This window comes from Bos indicus, chromosome 11 (genome assembly GCF_029378745.1).
Source record: "Bos indicus isolate NIAB-ARS_2022 breed Sahiwal x Tharparkar chromosome 11, NIAB-ARS_B.indTharparkar_mat_pri_1.0, whole genome shotgun sequence".
Lineage (NCBI taxonomy): Eukaryota > Metazoa > Chordata > Mammalia > Artiodactyla > Bovidae > Bos > Bos indicus.
The window spans coordinates 103138504-103163784 of NC_091770.1; the positions used below are offsets into that span (position 1 = coordinate 103138504).

The following is a 25281-nucleotide window of genomic DNA, read 5'->3' on the forward strand; positions in this document are numbered from 1 at the left end:
AGAGAAGAGAATTTGGACAAGCCTGTAGTTAACACGGGGCCACAGCTCAACTCAGAAGATCAGAGCTCGAGGTCTCGTGCAAGCAGGACCGTGTGTGGGCCGAGAGCAGGGCCCGAGCGTGGCGGCCTGGCCTTGGCCGGGCGCACCTCTCACGGCCGGTCAGCCTTGCCTCAAGGGCAAATCCCGGACGCTATGAAGGCCAATCTCCCACGGTCGGGTGAGGATTAAATCACAACCCGCGAGTAAGTCACGGCGCTGAGAGCAGAGGCTGGAGCTCCACAAAATTCACACAAGTATTGGTTATCAATCTTAATATCAATCAGGCTAAAAAGACAGTCAAGGAAATGTCTTCCTGTTGCTGTGTGCCACGCTCTGCCCCATCCTGCCAACTGAGGCCTCCTCGCTAGCCTGGGACAGGATGGTGGAGACCTGGAGCACGCAGGGGCAGAGGCCCCCAGGAGGCGCCCTCCCCCAGGCAAAGGAAAACGCAGGCTACGGGCCTCCATGACACGGCAGGACAGAGAGCCCTAAACACACCATGCTGCCCAGCCCACCCCAGACCAAGCAGACTGGAAGGCCCTGCCAGCACCAGCGTCTGTTCCGCCGAGAACTGCTGCATCAGAGGTTCTGCAGGTGGCTGACAGTCTCCCTCGAGAGCTCACTCACTCCTTCACGCTGGTCGTGGAAACAAGCACTCAGAGGTGCTAATTCTGGACCCCTGTGCACCCCACCCTTCGCTGGAGATGCCAGTTGGAAGAGAAAGAAAGTGGGGCAGCTCCCAGTGCCCGTCCCCACTCCACCAGGCAAGGCCCAGGGACAGAACCAGCTCCCCACGTGCAGGCGCGGGCAGCTCAGGAGCGGGGCCCTGGCCTGCCGGCCGAGGGGACGCCAGAACGAGTGCAGAACCCAGGACAGGAGGGAGCCTCAAAGGGGACCCTCGTTCACAGGTGAGCCCCTCCTGCGCCAAGTGCGAGCAGGACAGACCCGAAGAACCGAACTGACCTCGGAACCCACGGCCTACGAACGGCAAATAGGCGTCTGTTCTGGAGCCCAGTGCGGTTTACTGCGACCCGGCTGCTAAACAAACCACCAGATACACCAACATCCTCCAGGGGATTTTAGCGGGACCCAGAAAACAGCCTCATGCTGTTCAAAATGTCCAGGACCCAATCCATTATTTACTCAACATATACAGACAGGAAAATGCGATCGATTCTCAGGGGGGAAGACGGTCAACACACACCAACTCTGAGACGACCCAGATGAGAGAATCAGCAGAGACTTCACAGCACCTATTATACAAGGCTCCATGAAGCCCTCCTGAAACAGATGGAAAGAACAGAAGGTATTAACAGAGAAATAAAACTTATTTAAAAAAAACACCTTCAGGATTTCCCTGGTGGTCCTGTGGTGAAGAATCCACCTGCCAATGCAGGGGACGAGAGCTGGATCCCGGGCCCGGGAAGACAGCACAGGCTGTGGGGCAGCTACACCCGTGTGTCACAACTGCACGAGCCCACGTGCTCCAGAGCCCACACCCCGCAACCAAGAGGAGCCCCCACTGCCGCAACGAGACAAAACCCGAGCACAGCAAGAGACCCAGCACAGCCATGAATAAATACACAAATAAATTTTTAAAAGCTTAAAAAAAAACCAAAAAACCTTCAGAACTGCAGAATCTAGTTATCAACAGGAAGTTCAATGACAGATTCAAAAAGATGAACAAAGCAAATGCAAACGCACAGATATGGAGAAGAAACCAGTGGTTACCAGCGGGGGCGGAGGGGCAGTGGGCAGCATGAAGGCGGGGGAGCGGGGCTACAAACAGAAACACTGGGAACAAAGCGGCTCCAGGGCAGCCTGCACAGCCCTGGGAAGGTGGCAGTGTTTTGTAATAACTATAAATGGGAAGTAACCTTTAAAAATTGTATAAAAAAAATTAAAAATTAACTGAAATTTTAAAAATACAAACAAAACAGAGAAAACAATCAGTGAACCTGAAGACAGATCAACAGAAATAATCCATCTGCAGACAGAGGGACGATGGAATGAAAAGCAGAGGCCCCGTGACTGCTCCCACTGAGGGGAGCCTGGGGCAGGAAAAATATGAGAATGAATGGTGCCCAGAACCCCAGCAAACCCAAACAGAACCAACTCGAAGAAAACCAGGCCCACACACTTCCTAATCAAACTGCTGGAAGCCAGAGAAGTAACGGGCCCAGGGGACCCCTAACTGGAGGTATCAGCCAGACCTTCGATGGCTACACTTAATGAAAGGAAACAGGATAAAATTAAGAATTCTGGCAGAAAAGTGGAAATTATTCTTAAAGAGAGAGAGAGAGAGAGAGAAAAGAACTTGGCAGATTAGAAAAAGAACCAAGAAGAAATTCCAGAACAGAAATATACAGTGACTTCACGGACACACTGGTGCTGACAGCACACTGCACACAGGGGAGAGAAAACACAGCGGACAAGGGGAAAGACAGGCACTGCCAGCGCCAGGCAAGATGGGAGCGGAAGCAAAGGGAGAGACAGGGTCCAGCAGAGCCGGCAGGAAGTCCCAACACTGTGAATCCATGCTCCCCAGCAGGGGTTAAAAGAAGAAGAAAGAAATCGACAGACCAAAGAACCTCCCTGTAACACGGGTAAAACCCAAAGACAGAGGAGGATCTTGTAAAGCGCCAGAAGGGGCCCTCTGGTCAGGACAAGATGGCATGGACCAGTCTCTCCCTGCTCCTCTCCACTGGGCACAACCACAAACCCTGGCGTATCTCACAGGAGAACCCACAGAGAACTGGGAAGGTGGAAGACGACCCCAGACGGGAAGAGCACAGCAACAGGGTGTCTTCCCACCTCCCACCCAGCAAAGGTGACCCAGGCCTGGTACTTCCTGACCCCCAGCCTGGAAACAGAAGGTAAGGTAAGCAGGCTCATTCCTGTTGCACAGGGGAGGTGAGGGGAGTCCGACCCACTGGCCCGGGCCATCCCGGCAGAACCAGCAAGGGGCAGGAAGCAGCCTGAACACCCACCTCCACCAGGAACCCAACCTGGAAGCGCCTCTCCTTCCCCACCAGGCCGGAGACACCCCCTCATCAGCCTGCACAAGGGGAGTCCAGCGGAGGGAGTCCAGCCTGGACACTCCTCATCCTGGGGGAAGAGAATCCCGCCTCGCCCAGAGGCACCGGGCAGTCGGCCCCAGGGGCCACCCTCCGCCTCCGAAAGCAGCACCAGCAGGGGCAGTGGAACCCCAGACACACCACGAAACGGCACCGCAAAGGCCCTGAGCAGTGCACTGCCGCTGGAACCGCAGTCCACACGGTGGCCCGGGACCTGCGTGCGGAGCCTACGCGGGGAGACTGCCTACTATGATAAAAAAAAAACCTCAGTAACACCTAGAGTCACCTAACGTAACAGCCAAAATGACCAGGAAACAATCAAAGATCGCCTATCACACCCAGAACCAAGAAAATCTTTAATGAGAAAAAGAGAATCAACTGACACCAACACCAAGATGAGTCTGATGTTGGAGTTATCTGACCAAGGACTTTACAACAACCATCGGAAAAAAGACTACAAGCAATCACAAGTTCTCCCGAAACAAATGAAAATTGAAAAAAATTCAACATAGGAGTTATAAAAAGAATCAGATAATGAACTGAAAAATAGAGTAACATTTTAGAACTTACTAAATAGTCTCCGGGCTCCCCTGGTGGCTCAGATGTTAAAGAATCTGCCTGCAATGCGGGAGACCTGGGTTAGATCTCTGGGTCGGGAAGACCCCCTGGAGGAGGGCACAGCAACCCACTCCAGTACTCTTGCCTGGAGAATCCCATGGTCAGAGGAGCCTGGTGGGCAAAGTCCATGAGGTTGCGGAGTCAGACACGACTGGGCGACTAAGCACAGCACAAACAGCCTCAATAGTTTAAGTGGTGATAACAGAGCATGGAATCACAGAGAAAATACACTCAAAAAACAAAATGAGTTGAGTGTCAGGGACCTGAGAAGGATAACAAGAGACCCAGCATTTGTATTGCTGGAGTCTCTGCAACGAACGTGAGCAGGGCTCAAACAGAAGGTAAGGAGACAACAGTGGACACTTCCCAAACACGGCAAAAGACGTCCACTCAGATTCGAGAACTGAAGGGACTCCAAACAGAATAAACCCCAAGAAATCCACGCCAACCAAACACGGCAAAAGACATCCACTCAGATTCGAGAACTGAAGGGACTACGGCAAAAGACATCCACTCAGATTCGAGAACTGAAGGAACTCCAAACAGAATAAACCCAAAGAAATCCACGCCAACCAAATACGGCAAAAGACATCCACTCAGATTCGAGAACTGAAGGAACTCCAAACAGAATAAACCCCAAGAAATCCACGCCAACCAAATACGGCAAAAGACATCCACTCAGATTCGAGAACTGAAGGGACTCCAAACAGAATAAACCCCAAGAACTCCACGCCAAGACACTGCACAACCAAACTTATGAAAACGCAAGAAAAAGTATTTTGGAGCAGCTGGAAAGAAAGAGAATACAACTCAGTGAGCAGTGTGTTTCCCCTCTGAGCCAAGGAGGCGCAGGAAGTGGCACAGCATACACGTGCTTGAGGAAAAGAACGTCCAGATCTGGCAAGGCCATCCCCAAGGAACTGAAGAACTAGAGACGCTCTCGGGCAAAAGAAAATTGGGGGTGGGGGGGGGAAAGGGGGGAGGAATCTCTAGCAAACCTTGAAAGATTGGCTAAAGAAAATCCTCCAAATAGAAAGAACATGATTAAAAAAAAAAAAAAATGAACCCTGGAGAACCAGGAAGAAGCAGGTAATATGCATGAGGAAGTAGACTACCCTTCTCCCTGTGAGTTTCCTAAATCACACCCGGTGAGACAAAGTCCCCACCTTTAGGGACTCGAGACGATGACGACTTTTAAATACTTTTAAAAGTGGGGAGAGCAAAGGAACCGAAATGGAAAAAAGGTTTCCACACCTCGTTCAAAATGGTAAAATAATACCTGTCAACTGTTGGAAGTCACATATGCATACTGTAATACCCAAAGAAACCACTGAGATAGCTACACAGATACACCCCAAAATGACAAGACGGAATATATCAAGATGGAATCCCAAAAAATAGTCAAGTAACCCGTAACAAGGTCCAAAAAACAAAACCAACACACAAACAAAACCAGGAACAACAGAAAACAAATAAATAAGATCTCAGACTTAAGATAGCAACAATTACACTAAAAGTGAATATTCTAAGTACATTGAAAGACAGAGATTGGCAGAGTGGATTAAAAAATAGATACAATTATAGGTCATTTACAAGAAAATTACTTCGAATTCAACAATATAAGTAGGTTGAAAGTAAAGGGACAGAAAAGTCTATACAGGCAAATATTGTTTAAAAAAACAAAGCAGGAAGAGCTATATTAACATTTGATAAAGTACTAAATAGGAAGAAAATTACTAGAAATAAAGTGGAACATTATGTATGCCAAGTTGCTTCAGTCGTGTCTAACTCTTTGTGACCCTCTGGTCTGCAGTCCACCAGGCTCCTCTGTCCATGGGATTCTCCAGGCAAGAATACTGGAATGGGCTGCCATTTCCTTCTCCAGGGGATCTTGCTGACCCAGGGACTGAGTTCAGGCCTCCTGCATTGTAGGCAGATTCTTGAATAACGACTGAGTCACCAGGGGAGACCCCTGAGCCTGTTATGTAAAGTGGGACATCACGTAACAATAAAGGGTCAACCCACCAAGAAGACTTTACAACCCTAAACGTGGATCCACCAGGCTACAGAGCCTAAGAGCTGGTATTAAAAAACATGACAGAGCCGTCAGCCACAGTTAGGGACTTCCTTCAACATCCCCGCCTGAACTGACAGAACCACTAGACATAAAATCAGCACGGAAAGAGATCTGAGCAACACAAACCACAGGCAGAATCTAACTGACCCGCGAAGAACACGCCACCCACAAGAGAAAACACTCTCCTTCAGATGCTCACAGAACACTCACCAAAACAGACCTTCAGTTCAGTTCAGTTGCTCAGTCGGGTCTGACTCTTTGTGACCCCGTGGACTGCAGCACACCACGCTTCCCTGTCCATCAGCAACTCCCGGAGCTTCCTCAAACTCATGTCCATCGAGTCGGTGATGTCATCCAACCATCTCATCCTCTGTTGGCCCTTCTCCTCCCACCTTCAATCTTTCCCAAGATCAGGGTCTTTTCCAATGAGTCAGTTCTATGCATCAGGTGGCCAAAGTATTGGAGCTTCAGCATCAGTCCTTCCAGAGAATATTTAGGACTGACTTCCTTTAGGATTGACTGGTTGGATCTCCTTGCAGTCCAAGGGACTCACAAGAGTCTTCTCCAACACCACAGTTCAAAAGCATCAATTCTTTAGCCTGGGCCATAAAACAAACCTTAACAAGTTTAAAAGAATGGCAATCACAGAGTATGCTATCTTACCACACGGATTCGGACTAGAAATAGTAACAATTTCAACAACTGGAAATTTCAACAACTGGAAATCACACTTCTAAATAATTCATGAATCAAATAGGCAGTATCAAAAGAAATAAAGAGAAATACACAGAACTGAATGAAAATATAACATATCAACATATGTGGGATGCAGCCAAGGCAGTGCCGTGTGGAAAATTCATAGCACTAAATGCTTACGCTAGAAAAGTGGACAGATCTCAAATCAACAGTCTGAGTCCTTACCTCAAGAAACCAGCAGAAAAAAAAATAGGGCAAAATAAATCTCAAGCAAGCAGTGAGGAAGGGAGGCAGATATGACTGTAATAGGGCAAGAGTAACAGAAGAGGTCCTTGTGGGAACAGAATGCTCAGCATCTAATTATACAACCTCACTATCCCAGTTGTGACATTATATTATGGTTTTGCAAGAAGTTACTACTGGGGAAATCTGGTAAAGGGCGACCAGGACCTCTCTGTATGATCTCTTACAGCTACATGTTAGTATATAATTTTCTCAAGATAAAACTTTCATTTTTAAGAAAAATTCGCCAAAGATCAGAAAAGGCATCTCCACAGAAAAAAGATTCAACTGGCCCATAAGCACACTTAAAACAAAAGAAGACTCATCATTAGTCAGCAGGGAAATGCACACCGAAACCGCGGTGAGGCGTCACAGCCCCCCCACCAGGACAGCCTCCACAGAAAGACTGGCAGTGCCAGGTGCTGGCAAGGCTGCCGAGCAACCGCAGCCTCACCCCGCGCTGTGCTGGTGGAAATACAAGATGACACGGCCGCTGCGGAAAACAACCGAGTGGTCACACACGCTCACACGACCTGGGAGCTCCACGCCCAGGCACTGACCAGGAGAGACGGAGACACACGCCCACACACACTCGGACACTCGTGCACGTTTCACAGCAGCTCTGTCCGTGGCGGATAGAACCAGCAGCAATCCAAGTGTCTGTCCGTCAACAAGTGAATGAATACGCAAAATGCGGGGAGCCAAACAATGAAGACCACCCCCAGCACTAAGCCAAAAAGGTCTTTATGCGTGGACGCATCTCTAGAGCATTATGAAGAATAAGGAAGGCAGACCAAGAACACCTGATGCCCCTAGATCAGGGGCGCTCTGGGCAAGAACTGACTGCAGGGGCTCAAGGCAGCCCTGGGGTGATGAGCATGGCTCACCCTGCCTGTGGCCCTGAGCATGCAGTGAAGACATTCATTCAACTCATCGGACTATATACTCTCACAAATGGGTGCATTTTACTGGATGTGAAATTGGTTTTCTCAAAGGTCCAAGATAAGATTCTTCACTGTATACTCAACAGGAATCCACTCCACAGAGATTTCTCTAAAAAACCAAGGTTTAATGTACATCTCTTCCCTCCTAAGAAAGCCTTCAATGGCTTCCCAACTCATATACAAAAACAGCTATCAGCTATTTCAGGCATTCCAAGATCTGGCCCTAGGCGGTCTCTCCAATCCACGTTTATCTTACAGGCGCTAAACTCACATTCCTTTCCCTTAGCCTGGGGGAGGTGGCATTGCCCCCGCCCCACCGGCCTGGTTCTCACCCACCTGAGCCACACACTCAGCTTCACTTTCTTGAATGGAATATTCCAGATTCCCCCAGGGGAGCTGCTCGCCCTCCCTTCCAGCTTGCCCTCCCTTCCGCACCGGCTCCTCTTAGGCACTACAGTCTCCTGGTCTCACATCACAGGTCTGTGTGGGCAAGGCCCATGGCTGGCCCTCTGTGAGCCCTGAGAAGCACACCAAGGACCCACACGTCACAACACAAGGCTCAGCCGAACTGATGCAAGTTTAATTCTGCCTGAGTCTGAAGCACCTGGAGCACAGTGACTGAGGGGTGCTTAAGTGAACTAGTTAGCATGAAGTCTCACAGAGAGGGTAAGGTGAGGGCACAGCAGAGAAGTCAGAAATAGAAATAAACTCAAAGATCATCTCTCTCTGTGACAACAAAGCCAGGAAGGCAGGGAGGTTCTAGGCAGTGAAAACTATAAATACTCCTAAAGGGTCCTGCAGGCTCCGGCGGCTGCCCAGCTGACCCTGCCCCACCTCATCAGCCAGCCAGTCTCGGGGACTCCGCCCTCTCAGCATCTGTTGACTCAACCTACCTAATTCCCACTGCAGACAAACTGGCCAACGCCTTGGTACTTCAAGTCAAAGCGACATCAGCTCTGCTATGGGCTCCACGTTATGTGTCCCCCAAAACTCACGTAACAAAACCTGACCACCCCAAGGCGAAGGTGTTAGGAGATGGGCTTTGGGGAGGCAATTAAGTCATGAGGGTGGAGCCCCATAAGTGGGGTGTGAGCCCATCCAGCGAGGCTCCCTCACCCCTCTGCCACGAGGGCACAGCGAGAAGATAGCATCTACGAACCAGGAAGCAGGTTCTCACCAGAGACCCAGCCAGCACCTTGATCTTGACCGTCCACACTCCCGAATCGTAAGAAAAAAATTGCTGTTCTTAAGCCACCCAGTCTATGTCTTGTCATAGCAGCCTGAACGGCCTAAGCAGGGCTCCTGGACGTTGCACTGATACAGCCCCTACCCGCTCCAACCTGTCAGAAGAATCTTGCCAGGCTAGCTCTCAACCCGTCACCCCTACGCAAAGATCTTCCCTGGCACCCATGGGGAAAGAAATCCCTAGCCAGCTGGGAACCCCGCGAACAGTCTGGCCCACACTATTTTCCACGCTAATCACCTACTATTTCGGTCCACAAATCCTCTGTCACAATAAGGTTAATCGACTCAGACCTTCGAACACTTCCTCCTCTGCATAGAACCTGCCAGATGCCCTCCCCTCTACTACCTGGGTGGGGGGACTACCCAAATATCTGCCATCCTTCAAAGGCCACCTCCCCACGAAGCACCCCCACTCCAAGCAGCCCCCACAGGGACCACGGCGCCCTGCAGCCCAGGCACTCGGGTCCCATGGAAATGCCTGACAATTCCATCTTTCGCCTTGAGACAGGTCCTGTACTAAGGACATGCTGCCGTTTTTCATCATGCATTACTTCATTTTCCTTTGTATACGTCAACAGTTCATGCGAATTTTCAGCAAATAAGGAAAGAACATCACATAACTCCTCCCCTTGTACTCCCTACAGTGCAAAACGCAACCCTGCCCGCGATAGCTATGAGATTGTTACTGGTTAAATGAACATGACCCTGGCTCCATCCCTGTCACCTTCACGTTAGGTGAAAAATGACAGCCGTCTAAATTCCTCAGTGTAGGAAGTGAAAAGGAGACTGGTGCGTAAAATGGTGATACGGCCACCAGAAACCAGCTTGGACGCCTGTGAGCGATCAGGAGGATACGCGGAATACAAAGGAAATACGCAGGGCTCTTGGTAAGAACACTTACACCAACTTAACAGCGTAAAGCACAACGGTGGCCAACGCTTTTGATTCAAAGGGTCAGGACAGTTTGAACTTAAAGACAGATTTACATTCTTTGGTTAGTGTTTAATTTGTGGCATCAGGATAGAAAAGAGAACATGTACAAACGGTTCTATTTTTAGAAATAAAAATTCAGCCACGTACAGCCACCAGGACAGAAGTCTTCCTATCTCACCTGTTTCAAAGGCGTTTCCAACTCTAAGCAACCTGATAAATCCGTGAGCACAGCCTCTGTCCTGCAGACACAGCACTGAACGGGACAACCACAGCTACCCTGCGCTCAGACGTGGGCAGTTCTCAGCACACCCAGGCAGAGGGGAGGCCAGGCCACACTGTCAGCCAGCGCCCTGACCCCCTAGTACTCAGCACCCACTGAGTAGACGCAGCCAGGCTGCCCTGCCACCTCCATCTCAGCAGCATCCAAATCCCATGCTAAAAAAAAGACTGAAAACACAAAACCTAGGGAGGGGCCTCGAGGGAAGGGACGTGCGTGCGCGTACAGCAGCAGGAATGAATAACGCTTCGAGCAGTTACACTCTGATTTTCTAAATACGTTTAAAACATATTCCTGAAACACTCAAAAACCAATCACCTGAACAAATCATATCAAAAGAACTCGTCAACAACAACAATAAACCTGCCAACACGCTCACGAACGAGGCCTCCCGGGTGACTCGAGCGGCCGCGTCCAAGCCGGTCCCGGGACGGACGCAGCGGCCACTTCATCCCCAGCTCTGGGGCCTGGAGGAGTGCTGACCACGTGCTCCCTCTCAGCCAGATGTCGGACAACAAAGGAAAGTGGTGGCCCCCCCGGAGCACACAGGGAGGGGCTTCGGCTCCTAACATCAGGCGCCGAGCTGGCCTTGGGCTCGACCCAAGGCCTGCTCCCCAAGACCCCACTCGAGGCTGCCCTGTTCTCCCACCCCACAGCGTCGTTTCCTAGTCAGTTAACGAGGAGACTGCTGAGAGAACAGAGTGCCAGCCCCTCGCCAGCAGTGGGCTCTGGAGAGCCTGGCGGCCCCTCCGATCCCCTGGCTGCCAACAGAAAGGGAAGGCGGACCCTGGTGGCCTCTAGGTCCGGGCAGCCCAGCTCATGGCGAGCTGCAACTTGGTTTCCAGGGCTCCTCAGTCACACAGCAGCACATCTGCAAAGAGCAGAGTGCCTTCCAGTGCTTTCCGTGGGTTACTTTCTCAACACTGTCCTCGGGAGGTAACAGAAGCTGTTACTCCCCCACTGTCCCTGAGACTCAGGCCTGAATACCTTTAAGGTTCCTAAGGTCACGGACTGAAATCAAAAGCCAGGAATGCAGTAGCTCCAGTCCAGCACCCTGTACTGTAAAATCAACTTCAAATCACCCCTTTAAACTTGACCAACTAAGACTTTCACCCAAAAGGACATCACAAACATTCCAGCTGAGCAGGTTCTACTCTAATGACTCTTCTAAGTGAGTAACTTTCAACATGTCCAATATGTTATTTCTGAAAAAATCAATAAGACACTGTCAATAAAACAAGAGCTACACCTAGAAAAAAGAGAAGAATCTAAAAACAAAAGCACAAGCTGGCCCACAGTTCTTGGCTGCGGCACAGATGAGGAAAATCGGAGAAAGCCTTTCTGCACAACCATATGCCACCTCCAGGCCCGGCCAAGGGTGAGCTCGCCTGAGCCTCCCCACTTACTACAAACGGCAGACGGTGGGCCCGGGGGAGACGTGAGTCCCAAAAGGTGTGCACGCAACAAGGCGGCCTCAGAGCACGTGGCCCTGGAGAGTTCACATGCTTTCCGTTCCTATGCAAACAGTGTAGCTACTCAATGAACAATTGTGTAACAAGCAAAGATGTAAGTCACTTTCACCATCATCCCCCTCAAAAGCTGACTGACAAGTAAAACATGCAGACTGAAACCATCACTTCTAATTAACTGAAAATCAAGCTAGAGAGGAGCATGGAGGCATCCAGAAGATTAAACAAAGAACAGGCCTTTGGACGAAGAAGAGAGTTTGGGGGGAAAGACCTACACGGTCCTCTACCAAAATCCCCGCCTCACACCATCTCCTGAAAGACAAGACCCCACGCTGAGTCACGGGGAACCTCCCACCAGGCCGTGACCCCCCATGCCACGGTACAGACCGGAAAAGCATCCTCATTCTGCAAAAATGAATGGAAAGCACACCTCCCGAAATCTAGTGTTTGAACGCACCAAGGCAGTGGACGGGCAACACGCAGCCCAGCCTCAGAACCTCAGATGGCCTCCAGTCTCCTTCAGCCCCTGCTCACGCTCTGCTCTATAAATACCCAGTCATCTCAAAATTTTACAGCCAGTTTTCATATCAGCTCTCGAATTAATTACCTGAAGCGCCAACAAGTAATAAAGGGTGATTTGGTCCTGGAAATAAAACCAAACTAATCCAATCCCGACAGTGAGAGAGATGCATATTTACTGCCAGAGAGCTGACAAATCCCACGCTGGATGCCAAAGCTAAATGCAACAGGATAAAAATGCATTCACTAAGCTTAAGAAATTGGAGAGCAAACAACGAGAGGGCTTTTTAGAAGCATTCGTGTCTGTACAGCATTCAGTCCCACTCCATATGCAAAAGTCTTAAAAATACACACAGGAGTGACGCTGCACATGCGCCCCAAGAGCCACGCCGGAGAACGCGCTGTGCCGAAGCGCAGGAGAACTGGAAGCCAGCCAGCCAGCGCCCGGCAACGGTGAACAGGCTTCCTGTGAAATACTACACAGCACTGGAAAAGCGAGGAGGGGGACGCAGGAGGATGCGAGGAGGATGCGAGGAGGACGCGAGGAGGGGGACGCGGGAGGACGCGAGGAGGAATCCAAGAACCTGATGAGGATGAAGCGGTCGCTGTGACAGGCGCAGAAACACGTAGAACTAAACCAGAAGAGTTCAGTGGTGTAAAAATACGTGGTACACGTAAGGAAAAGCAAACCAACAGTCAACGCGAGACGTGAGGCAGGCATAAAGGCAGGCCACAGACTGGGGACCCATCACCCTGCAGAGTTCAACAGCCACGTCCTCTTCCTTAAACTGGACACCTGAGTAGCCGCTCTAGGATGACTCATTCCTTACCCCATATTCTAAAACTTCATACAGGCCCCCCCCCCCCTCCCCCCGGCTGCTCCAAAACATTCAGGATCTTAGTTTCCCAATCAGGAATTGAACTCACGCTGCCTACATTGGAAGTACAGAGTCTTAACCACTGGACTGCCAGGGAAGTCCCCAAAACTTCATACGTACTTTTTACCAATTCCATATTTTCCTCAAAATCACTGTTTCCCCATAGTACTATACAGAAACTGAATAAAGCTGGGTGGAAGCATAAAAAAGAACTGCAAAGCTGAAAACCACAAAATAAGGGGTGGGGGTTGGGGGAAGAGAAGCTCCCTCCGTAGCTATAAACCAACTTAAAACAAGGCCCTGCCTTTAATCCCCAGGACTTGCAGGGCGTGTCTGTGCTCCTGACCGACTCCATCCACAGCACAGGCCACTCCAACCGGTGAGATCCTGTCACCAGGAACCGCCCTGTTCAGCAAGTTTTCAAAACCGGTCAACCAGACTCTTTTTTTTGAAAAGAGTCTCTCTCCGATTCTGTCTCACTCCACAAACAAGAACCGTTTTCCCCAGAACAAAGGCAATTTTCAAAAAAATGCTTCAAATGAAAAGAAAGATGACATAGAACTCCCTCTCGATTTTGCACCTGAAATTAATCAAAGAAAGCCTTCCGAGCCAAGCAATAATCAGGAGAATCACCCGGGCCTGTAAAACCGCGAGAGCTGGAAGAATAGGAGCGTCTTAAATCCACTAAGCATATTTAAGGCCTAACCAGTAACAAGGTTACCCAGTTCTTCAAAACTGGAATTAACCGAAGGGAGCAACTCGGATGAAGCCCGATCCATCCGAAACGAATGCTCGTTAGGGAATCCCACACCTGGGATTCGGACACACTGGAGAAGGGCAGGGGTCACAAGGGTTTCGGCCCGGGACTCCCGCCCGCACAGGACCGCGTTCGGCCCGCGGGGCGCAGGGGCGCGCCGACCCTCGCCGCACCTGCGGGACCGGCGCCCCCAACCCCGCGCGCGGGGACACCGCACAAAGGCCGGCACGGCCCCTCCCCCGCGCCCGGCCCACCTCGGCCGTAGGCCTTGGCGCAGATCCACTGCAGGTTGGCGGCGATCTTGGCCCGCGCCGGGTCGTAGCGGTCCAGCGGCACGATGTCCACGGCGCCGTCGGGCGCGGCCTCCATCCTCCTCCAGCCCTCCCCGGCCGGGCAGCCGCCCGCGTCCACCATCTGCACACAAAAGGGCCGCTGCAGCGCGGGACGCGCAGGGCCGCGCGGGACAAAGGCGCCGCGCCCCTCGCCGCGCCCGGGACCCGCGTGGGGCCGCCGGTCACCGGCCGCCCGCGCGCCCCGCGCCCCCCGGCTCGCCGCCCCGGCCCGCGCCCCCGCCGCCTCACCTCAGAGCCGCCACCGTCGCCGCCGCCGCGGGTGCTGCTGCTGCATGCTGCGCGGCCGAGCCGGGGCCCGCGGGGCCGGGGCGGGAAACAGGGGGCGCGGGCCGAGGCCTCGGGCCGGGGCGGGGGGCGCGTGCGCGGATCCGGGGGCGGCGGCGGCGGCGGCTGAGGAGGCGGCCCACCGGCGGGAGCGCGCGCACACCGCTCACACACACCCCGCCGAGGCCGGCGCAGGCGCAGTGGGCGCGGCCGCCGGCCCGCGCTCTCCCCGCCCCTTTGCGCAGGCGCAGCGGGCGCTGGCCCGCGCTCGTCCCGCCCCTCCGCGCAGGCGCAGTGGGTGCCGACCGAGGCCCCGCCCTTTCTCGCCGGCGCGGGGTCGCGCACTCGCGCGCGCGGACCGACAGGCCTCGGCGGGTCCCTCAGCATCTCTTTGTCTGGGCCGCGCCTCCCACTTCCCCGGCGCTGGGTCGTCCGGACCGCTGGACCCCAGCCGCCGCCCGACGGGCGGAGCTCCTGTGGAGCCAAGGGCGACCTGGGAAAGCGCTCGGTGCCTGCGGTCCAGCGCCCCAGAGCAGCCCCGGGGTTCCCCCCCCCACACTCTGGTATCGCAGCGCGGGGAGCCGCCTTCCCCCCATAGTGGACCTCGGTACCCAGAGAACCAATCTCCAGTCAAGTAACCCAAAGAGCCTGAGGGCGCCTCCTACCTCAGGGTGCTGGGAGCTCGGGGACCCCACGCCGAGAGAGTCGCCTCTGGAATACACGCCCCCCCCCCCACCCCAACCCCATCCCGCGGCCCTGGCAGCCCGGGAAACCCCCTCCCTCTGCAGCTTCTGGAGCCTGCCTGGACCACCCGCGCCTGGGAGAGCCCCGTGTGGGCCTAGCCGTGGAGTCCAGGGCCCGGTCCGGGGAAAGTGGGCATCCGGACACCCGAGACAAACTGCACGGTCCTCACCCACGAGTGTAGCCTTGGGGACGAGCCTCAGTCACGTCTTCCAAAAGGGGCTGGCTCCGTCCTGACGAAGTCACCACCAAAGGGCCTGTGTTGGGCTAGTAACATGGCCAGACCTGTGTAAGTGATGCTCAGCTAAGGACCTCACCACCTAACACTTGAGAAAACCCTAAGAAAGGGCTCCTGGTTTCTCTGCCAAACACCAGCCTTCTGGAGCCCAAGGCCTGGAGGACAGCAGAAGAGAGACAGTTTTCTATGAGCAAGGGGCCCAGGAGGAAGGTCACCTCCACTCCACCCAGCGTCCTAAGCCAGAGAAGACCCAGGTTGTCAAGTGACTCAGGCTCCAGGACCCAGCCACAAACAGTCCTGTGCAGGCAGAAGCCTCACTCGGGCTCACAGCAGGGGACAAAACACAAATCCCTGCCCCTCTCTCAGCCCCCAGGGAGCTGAAAGAATGTGCCTGCATGCGAGGAGGTGAAAGTGTAGGCGGATCTGGGGGTGGGCAGGTGAGGTAAGCTGCAGGGGGGAATTTGGCAAAGACCTGCAGGAACTGAAGGGCAAGCAGGAGCGTACCTGGGCAGCTGGGGTCTGGGCAAGGGAACAGCAGGTGCAGAGACCCCGCAACAGGAGTGCCTGGTATGGAAGAAAAGGGGAGGGGCTGAACCCAGGATCCAGGGACACTGGTAGGAAAGAGGTGTGGGGGAGGGGTGGTGCAGATTCTGCACAGGGAGAACCTTGACCCCGTTCTCTGAGATGGGAAGCCAAGCGCTCAGTCATGTCCGACTCTGCAACCCCGTGGACTGTAGCCCGCCAGGCTCCTCTGTGGGTAGGAACCTCCAAGCAAGAAGACTGAAGTGGGTTGCCATGCCCTCCTCCAGGGGATCTTCCTGATCCAGGGCATGACCGTCTCTTAGGGTTCCTTGGTAGCCAGTTTCTTTACCACTAGGGCCACCTGGAGACTTTGGAGGGACTTTGAACATGGGGAGGAAGGATGTGACTGACCCTTTAGAAGGGTCGTTCTGGTTGCTGGGTGAAGAGTAGGTGGTAGGAAGGACAAGGAAGGAAGCAGGGAGACCATCCCCTGATGGCTGGGGTGTGAGTTCATAGAGCAGGGATAGAGGGTGACTCTGGGGGTTTTCATTGACCTTGACTTTATTTCCGGCAATCTTATTAGTTATAACTGTCTTTTGGAGGATTCATTAGGATTTTCTATATATGAGACGCTGGGCCTCTGGGAATAGAGTCAGTTGTACTTCTTCCTTTTCAGTCTGGGTGCCTCTTATTTCTTCTCACCCGGGCCAGAACCTCCAACACAACATTAACTAGAATTAGCTGAGCAGGGACTTCCCTGGTGGTCTGGTGGTCCAGGGCTTAAGACTCCACTCTGCCAACGTAAGGAGCTTGGGTTCAATCCCTAGTCAGGAACTATGATCCTAAATGCCACATGGTGTAGCCCCCAAAATAAAATTTTTTAAAAGTAGCAGAGCAGATATCTTTGACGTGTTCTGCTCTTAGGAGAGAAGCGTCCAGTCGTGGACCACAGGGTATGTATGGTGTCAACTGCGGTAGGGGGTGGGGGGTGTATTTATCAGGTTGGGAAAGTTCCCTTCTATTCCTGTTTTGTTGGGTGTTTTACTCTTGAAAGGTGTTGGATTTCAGCAAATGCTTGGTGTGTGTGACTATGGAGATTATCATGTGTGGTATTTTTACTTATTCTGTTAATGTAGTTCTTTACATTAATAACTTTTGGATACTGAACCAGCCTCAAATCCCTCTTGGTCAAAGTGTATAATTTTTTTTCAAGTTTAGCAAATCGTTTTGTGGAGTTTTATGGAGATAAATGACATGATATTGAGTAAGTTTAAGGTGTGCAATGTGATAATTTGCTCTGTGTATAGGTATACACTGTGAGATGATGACCACAGTAAGGTTGCCTAACACACTCATCGGTCACCTAGTTACGTGTGTGTGGTGAGAACACATACGATATGCTCTCCTAGCAACTTGCAGGTATGTTAACTAGTCAGCGTGCTGTGCATTACACACCCCAGAGGTATTCATCTTGTAACTATGCATTTCTATACTTTGATCAAAATCTCTCCGTTTCCCCCACTCCCCAGCCTCTGCCAACCACCAATACACTCTTTGTTTCTATGAGTTTGATTTTTGTAGATTCCACATATAAGTGAGATCATGCAGTTCTTGTTCCTCTGTCTGGCTTAGGTTTCTTTAGCATAATACCCTCAACACAAGTTCATGTTGTCATAAATGGCAGGATTTCCTCATTTTTATGGCGATATTCATACACTTCGTTATGTACTACATTTCCTCTGTCCACCCATGCTTAGGTTGTTTTTGTGTCTTAGATATTTTGAATGCTGCTGCAATGAACTTGAAGGGTGCATGTATCTGTTTGAGATAGTGATTTCATGTCCTTCAGATATGTGCCCAGAAGTGAGATTGCTGGATCATGTCGCTAAGTCGTGTCCGACTCTTTGCATCCCCATGGACTGCAGCACATCAGGCTCCCCTGTCCTTCACTGTCTCCTGGAGTTTGCTCAAATTCATGTCCAAAGAGTCCGTGATGCCATCTAACCATCTCATCCTTTCTGATGCTGAAGCTGAAGCTCCAATACTCTGGCCACCTGATACAAAGAGCTGACTCATTAGAAAAGACCCTGATGCTGGGAAAGATCGATGACAACAGGAGGAGGCGGCGGCAGAGGATAAGTCCCTTGTTTCCGATCTTAAAAGGAGGGACTGCCGTGGCAGCCCAGTGGTTGCAGCTCTGCTCTTCCCCTGTTGCAGGGGTCTGTGCAGGTTCCGTCCCTGATTGGGAAACAGATCCCACATGCTGAGCCACCAAAACAAAATAAGGAATTTCTTTAAAAAAAACAACAGGAAAGCCCTCAGCCTTTCACCACGATGACGTTACCTGTGATTGTCATATATGCCCTGTACTATGTTAACTTAAATTCCTTCTATACCAAATTTGTGGAGACTTTGACATAAAGTATGTTGAATTTTGTCAAATTCATTTTTTGTGTGCATGTATGGAGATACTCATGTAATTTTACCTTTTACTATTAATGTGTTTTATCACATTTCTCTATTTACATATTTTGAACCATCCTGCATCCCAGGGATGAATCCCACTTGATTATGGGGTATGATCCTTTAATGTGCTATTGTTAGTCCCCTGTTGAGAATCTCTATATCCATATTCTTCACAGATTAAGTCTATAGTTTTCTTTTCTTGCAGTGCCCTTATTCAGCTTTGTTACCAAGATAATAATGTTGGCCTTGTGAAATGAATATGAGAGAATTCACCCCTCTAAAAGTTTTTGGAGGAATTTGAAAAGGATTGGCACTGATTCTTCTTTAAAGGTTTGGTAGAATTCACCAATGAAACCACCAGGGACTGGGCTTTTCTTTGCTGGGAGATTTTTTACTTTTTGTGTACTGACTTACCGGCTGTGCCGGGGCTTGGCTGCTGCAAGGCTTCCTCTAGTTGCAGCGAGCTGGGCTGCCCTCCAGTTGTGGTGACCAGCTCCGCACTGCGGTGGCTTCTCTTGTGGAGCTCGAGCTCTAGAGCCCTCAGGCCGCGTGGTTGTGGCATGCAAGCTTAGTTGCCCTGAGGTGTGTGGGATCCCCCTGGACCAGGGATCGAACCCATGTCCCCTGCATTGGCAGGCAGATTCTTAACCACTGGACCACCGGGGAAGTCCTGCTGGGAAACTTTTGATGACTCAATCCCTTTAGTCCTTATTGGTCTAGTTAGATTTCCTCTTTCTTCATGATTCAGTCTTGGCATGCTGTATGTTTCTGGAAATTTATTCCTTTAGCTCTAGGCTATTTAGCCTGTGGGAGCGTGTTTACTGTAGTCTGAGTCTGTATTTCTGTGGTATCTGTTGTAATGTCTCTTCTTTGACGTATGCCTTTGTTGATTTGAGTCCTCTCTTTTTCTTGATTAGTCTAGCACAAGTCTTGTCGATTTTACTTTCAAAAAAACTGACCCCTAGCTTTGTTGTTTTTTTTTCCTATTGTTTTCCTTTCTGCTCTAATCAGTGACCCACCAGCTCAGAGCTTGAGGACACAGGGCGGCACCTGGTCCTTCAGAGTCCAGCCCGGAAAGAAAGGTGGAAACTCCCTCCAGCACCGGGTGCCTTGGGCTAGCAGCCCTGACCTACCTCCTCCCAAGCTCTGCTCCTGAGGCTTCTTCCCCCACCACCCCAGCTGACCCAAAGGCCCTCCCATACCCTCAGAAACAGAAATGACCGTCCTTGGGGGTTACGCCAGCTTGCTTCTGTTTCTTTGCCTACTTCTCCCCCAAGGCTCTCACAAGTCCCAAGCTCCCCGCATTTTTCCTTATTCACACTGATTCTCTTGGTGCGCCCCCGCAAGTCGCCCCCATGCACACTCCACGTGAAATGTCAGCTTTACTCGGGGAAACACAGAGCGCAGAGTAGGAAACCAAGCGGCCACCTGATCATCTGGAATGAGGACCTGAGACACAACGGCTGGGCGGTGGCAGTGACCGCTTTATGCTGAGCCCTGAAAACCCAGTCTGAAGAAAATGCAGAGTTAACCTTTCTATTGACTTGGCAGCTGCCTCTTCTTTACCGAAATAAAATAATGCCGTCTCTATTTTTAGTCTCCATTCCATGAATTCTAACGGATTTTGGTTAGATTCCCACAATGTCAACAGGGAAGAAGTCTCGTGGAATCAAGCACCATGTGGAGCGTGTAGGATCCTGACAGCTACCTGCTGGCTTCATACACGTCACAAGGCTTCCGTAGCCCCCAAAGAACAGGCGGGCCAGCCCTGCCCAAATAAGCCTGGACATTAGCTGGAAGCTAACTGCCAGCTGGAAGTGCCAACACACAGAGAAGGCAGCCGTCGATGTCCTGGGGCGGCCTCTGCTCACCACTGATCACAGGACCATGGCCAGAGTTGCTTGTTTAAGGCATGGATAAAGAAGCACACGTATGACTCTACCATGATTTAAAATCATTTAAATAGTCATGTTTGGGGACAGCTGATTTCCGTTTTCATCTCACAGTGTGTGCTGGAGCAGGTTATCTGAGAAGGGGCCCATGGGCTCCCTCCGATTACCCACTGGGTACTTGGTACAGAAAAGGTTAGTGGCAGGTCACCTGTAGCTGGCAGGGGGGCCGGGAGCCTGGAGAGGCACCCCAGCCTCAGAGCCCTATAGACCACACATCACGTACATACCTGCTCAGAGAAGCTGTATTCCCAGTAGCCAAAGGGAGGAAACAGCTTAGACCCCGAGCAGTGGGTGGGTGTGGGTAAACAGGATGGAATATCCCTCAGCCATAAAGGCTCTGACAGACATTGCAACGCGGATGAACTTGGAAAACATGATGCTGAGTGAGAGAAGCCAGACTCGAGAGGCCACAGAGCGAGCGATTCTGCAACCGAGAGGACCCTGGGGGGCTCCTGGGCACGGGAGCTTTTCTGTGTCCCCGTTTCTTGTTGGCAGGGAATAAGCTTCAGCCTCCAGAACCTTCCCTGAGAGCCAAAGGGCAGGTTCAAACTGATCAGGGAAGGGAGGGAATGCAGAGACAAGGGAGGGGCAGACACAACCCTGCAGCCTCAGGGCAGGGTCCTGGTTCTGCCTCAGGGGACACTTATGACAGTCTCCTTCAGCTCTCCTGCAGAAAACCCTCAACAGACAGGCCATGTTAACCACCTGATGAAGCCTTCCTCATTCCAGAAAGAAGGTCATGAGTCATAAACATGAAGCTCCTCATGAGATCCCCCGGGGCCAGACTCAGGGAATGAAGGCCCTGCACACCCTGATCAATATCAGCACCCTCTCCCCTCGAGCCATTGCTATGAAACCCCAGGTTGGGGTACACAGTGTTGAGGGGCATGAGCTGCTGTGGCCCCCTTTGCCTGGCAAAGCAGTAAAGCTCTTCTTTTCTGCTTTGCCCCAAACTCTGTCTCTGAGGTTCAGTTTGGCACCGCTGCCTGGAGGCCAAGCTTTCAGTGTTGATGTGAAATGTCCGGATCAGGCAAACCCAGAGACAGTGCAGCGCGCAGGGGCTGGATGGGCGGAGGCAGATGACAGTCAGTGAGTGCAGGTGTTTTTGGGGTGATGAGAATGTGCTGGGGAACTATGGGCTTCCCTGGTGGCTCAGACAGTGAAGAATCCGCCTGCAGTGTGGGAGACCTGGGTTCCATCCCTGGGTTGGGAAGATCACCCAAAGGAGGAAACAGCAACCCACTCCAGCACGCTTGCCTGGAGAATTCCATGGACAGAGAAGCTTGTGGGGCTGCAGTCCAGGAGGTCGCAAAGAGTCAGACACGACTGAGTGACTTTCACTAAGAATGTGCTGGAAGTGCTGATGGGCACACACTAAAAACCACTGTACTGTACACTTTGAGGGAGTGGGTTTTATGATGTGGGAATCAGGACTCAGCAGAAAGCGTCCCTGGGGGTTCAGCGGCCAAGAACCCGCCTGGCAATACAGGCGACACGGGTACGATCCCTGGTCCGGGAAGATCCCACATGTTGCGACGCAACTAAGCCTGCGCACCACAACTGCTCAGCCTGGGCTCTGCAACGGGAGAAGCTGAGGCAGTGAGAAGCCCAGGCACCAAAGCAAGAGAGCAGCCCCGGCTTGCCACAGCCAGAGAAGAGCCTGTGCGCAATGAAGACCCAGCACAGCCACAGGTAAAGAAATCTTAACAAATTGAAAAGCAAAAACGCATCATAGAAGCAAGTTCTCACTGTCTTCATTGTATCACACTTGAGGTCAAAGGTACAGTTTCCTGTTTCCTGACTGCCCCCACTCAGGGTGGACCAATGCGCTCCTTCCCAGGTACTGGGACTTTCCTCGTGGAGACAGAAACCTCTCTTGTTGTTGCTGCTTCACCGTCTGTTTACTCAGTGGCGGCTCGGGGCCGTGCTTGCGAGTGGGGGCAGGTCTGTCCTGCTTGACAATCCGGGTAAAAGCCCCAGGCCGTCCGTCGGCGTGGTGCACACGTGCGTGCCACACACCACTTCCTGAGAGCAAGCCTTACTTCCATTAAAAAGGAAAAGAGGAAGGGAATTTTATACATCCTTCATTGTTAAAGAAATTATCTTCTTGGCACAAACCTAAAATGTGAAACAAAATACGAGAACATTAACAGCACCTAGAGCCCAGCTGGTCTGCGGGGCAGCCAGAACCCTGGAGCCTGCGTGAAGGGCGGCAATGGACTTGACTCAGGAGCCCACGGCCTTGTGTTCAGGAGGCCAGTTCCAATGTGGCAGAATCTGGACTTCAGAGCGGCTGCCGAGGGCATCCTATCTCATCCGGCATCTTTAACTCACTGGAAAACGCTTCCGATAGAAAAGGGGAAAACCCTTTGTTCCTGGGACAGAAGGAGCAGCAGCCACTCCCCCTAGAGTCCTTGAGGCAGGGATAGTGAGTGCCCTGCCCTATTGCCTAAACGTCCTTACGGTGCAATGGCATCTGATTGACAGGAAGGAAAACTAAAGATCAAGTCACGTGTCCTGTGCAGGTGGTCATCAGGCTGGGTGGGCGCCATCACAGGGGCAGCCCCTCCGGCCATCTGTGGGTGAATGTCATGATGTAACTGAACCTCGTTCACACTCCAGTCGCAAGGTGTGGGGACAGGTTCAAGGAGGTCCGGCTGCTGCGGGCAGGAAGCATCGGGACTTTCTCAGTGGGATGAAGGGGGGCCTCCCCCATCAGTCAGCCTGTGTGAGAGATGCCACCGGTGCCAGGGTCCTTCTGATGGAGACACCTGGCCCTCGACACCCCTGCCTGGACCAGACGGTCCGAGGGCAGTGCTTGGGGTGTGGACAGGTGCCCAGGGCTTCCTGAGCCCCGTGAAGACTGACAGACACCCCGCATCGCACCAACAGTGTCCTTAGCGGAGAGCGCCCATGCCAGGATGTGGCCTGCCCACCACCCCTCCCAGCAGTGCTCCAGGGAGAGGAGACCGGGCATCAACTGGGAAGGGGGGCCAAAGCTGGGGGACTGAGGTGCCCCCCGATGTCCCGGGCCAGGATGCCGAGGGCAGGGTAGCTGGGAGATGGCCTGCCCCTTTCGCCTCCGTCAATGCCCAAACAACACCCGTCGCCCCCCACCAGCTCCCGCTTAATGAAAATGACACAGGTTCAGCAATTGTGCTCCTGGCTATTTACCCGAAGAGCTGGAAACTCCTGTCCACACAAAACCTGAACATGGGTGTTTGTAGCAGCTTTATTCTTAACTGACAAGGCTTGGGAGCAAACAAGATGCCCTTTTCAGGAGGTAAATGAATAAACTGATCCACCCAGTCAGTGGGCTGTTATTCAGCACTGAAAAGAAATGAGGTATCAAGCCGTGAAAAGACATGGAGGAGACTGAAATGCATATGGGGCGGTGGGAGGAGCCAATCTGGAAAGGCTACACTTTCCAACTAAGTGACACTCTGGAAAACTGTGGAGACTGGTTTTTTAAAAAACCGGCGGTTGCCGGGAGGAGGGAGGGAGGCGTGAACAGGCGGCGCACACGGGACGTTTAGGGCAGTGAAGCTGCTCCGTGTGATGCGATGCTTTTAACCGTGTTTATTTACTTGCGGCTGCGCTGGGTCTTCACTGCTGCACGTGGGCTTTCTTTCTGGTTGTGGCGAGCGGGGAGCTACCCTCTAGTTTCGGTGTGCGGACTTCTCACTGCGGTGGCCTCTCTTGTTACACTCTAAGCACACGGGCTTCAGTAGTTGCTCGCTCGCTCGTGGGCTCTAGAGCACAGGCTCAGTAGTTGCAGCACTTGGACTTAGCTGTTCCTCGGCGTGTGGGATCTTCCTAAATCAGGGATCGAACCCTTGTCCCCTGCATTGGTAGGCAGATTCTTAACCACTGAGGCACGAGCGAAGTCCCTCTGTGCGATATTATAATAGTGGATTGCCCTGCGTGCCTGCTCAGTCCTGTCCGACTCTTTGCAATACCACGGACTGCAGCCCGCCAGGCTCCTCTGTCAGCGGAATTTCCCAGGCAAGAATACTGGAGTGGGCTGCCATTTCCTCTTCCAGGGAATATTCCCGACCCAGAGATTGAACCCACGTCCCCCACGTCTCCTGCACTGCAGGCAGCTTCTTTACCGCTGAACCACCGGGGAAGCCTGGGTACACGTCATTATGTATTTGTCAAAGCCCATCAAATGTGCACCCCCGAGAGTGAATCCTAACAGAACGGTGGGGTTTAGTTAATAACAACACACTAACAGGGCTTCAGCTGGAACACACGCACTCGCTACAGTGAGATGTTAAAGGGGACACTGGTTGCAGGGGCCGGTCGTGAGAACACTGTCAGATCAGTCACTCAGTCGTGTCCGACTCTTTGCGACCCCATGAATCGCAGCACACCAGGCCTCCCTGTCCATCACCAACTCCCGGAGTTCACTCAGACTCACGTCCACCGAGTCAGTGATGCCATCCAGCCATCTCATCCTCTGTCGTCCCCTTCTCCTCCTGCCCCCAATCCCTCCCAGCATCAGAGTCTTTTCCAATGAGTCAACTCTTCGCATGAGCTGGCCAAAGTACTGGAGTTTCAGCTTTAGCATCAGTCCTTCCAAATAAATCCCAGGGCTGATCTCCTTCGGAATGGACTGGTTGGACCTCCTTGCAGTCCAAGGGACTCTCAAGAGTCTTCTCCAACACCACAGTTCAAAAGCATCAATTCTTCGGCGCTCAGCCTTCTTCACAGTCCAACTCTCACATCCATACATGACCACAGGAAAAACCATAGCCTTGACTAGACGGACCTTTGTTGGCAAAGTAATGTCTCTGCTTTTGAATATGCTATCTAGGTTGGTCATAACTTTCCTTCCAAGGAGTAAGCATCTTTTAATTTCATGGCTGCATTCACCATCTGTAGTGATTTTGGAGCCCAGAAAAATAAAGTCTGACACTGTTTCCACTGTT

The 25281-nt window shown here is 52.1% G+C and overlaps 1 protein-coding gene across 4 annotated transcripts in view; it reads right to left on the reverse strand.

The window, feature by feature from the left end:
• Window positions 1–14587, reverse strand: part of CAMSAP1 (calmodulin regulated spectrin associated protein 1) — a 43372-nt gene extending 28785 nt beyond the window's left edge. For all 4 annotated transcript variants that reach the window (XM_070799542.1, XM_070799541.1, XM_070799540.1 and 1 more), the window contains exons 1-2: window positions 14393–14587; window positions 14066–14225 (exon numbers count right to left, since the gene is read on the reverse strand). In XM_070799542.1, coding sequence (XP_070655643.1) covers window positions 14066–14225 — 160 coding nt within the window. In that variant the 5' untranslated portion in view covers window positions 14393–14587. The remainder of the gene's footprint in view (window positions 1–14065; window positions 14226–14392) is intronic.
• Between the last annotated feature and the right edge of the window lie 10694 nt (window positions 14588–25281).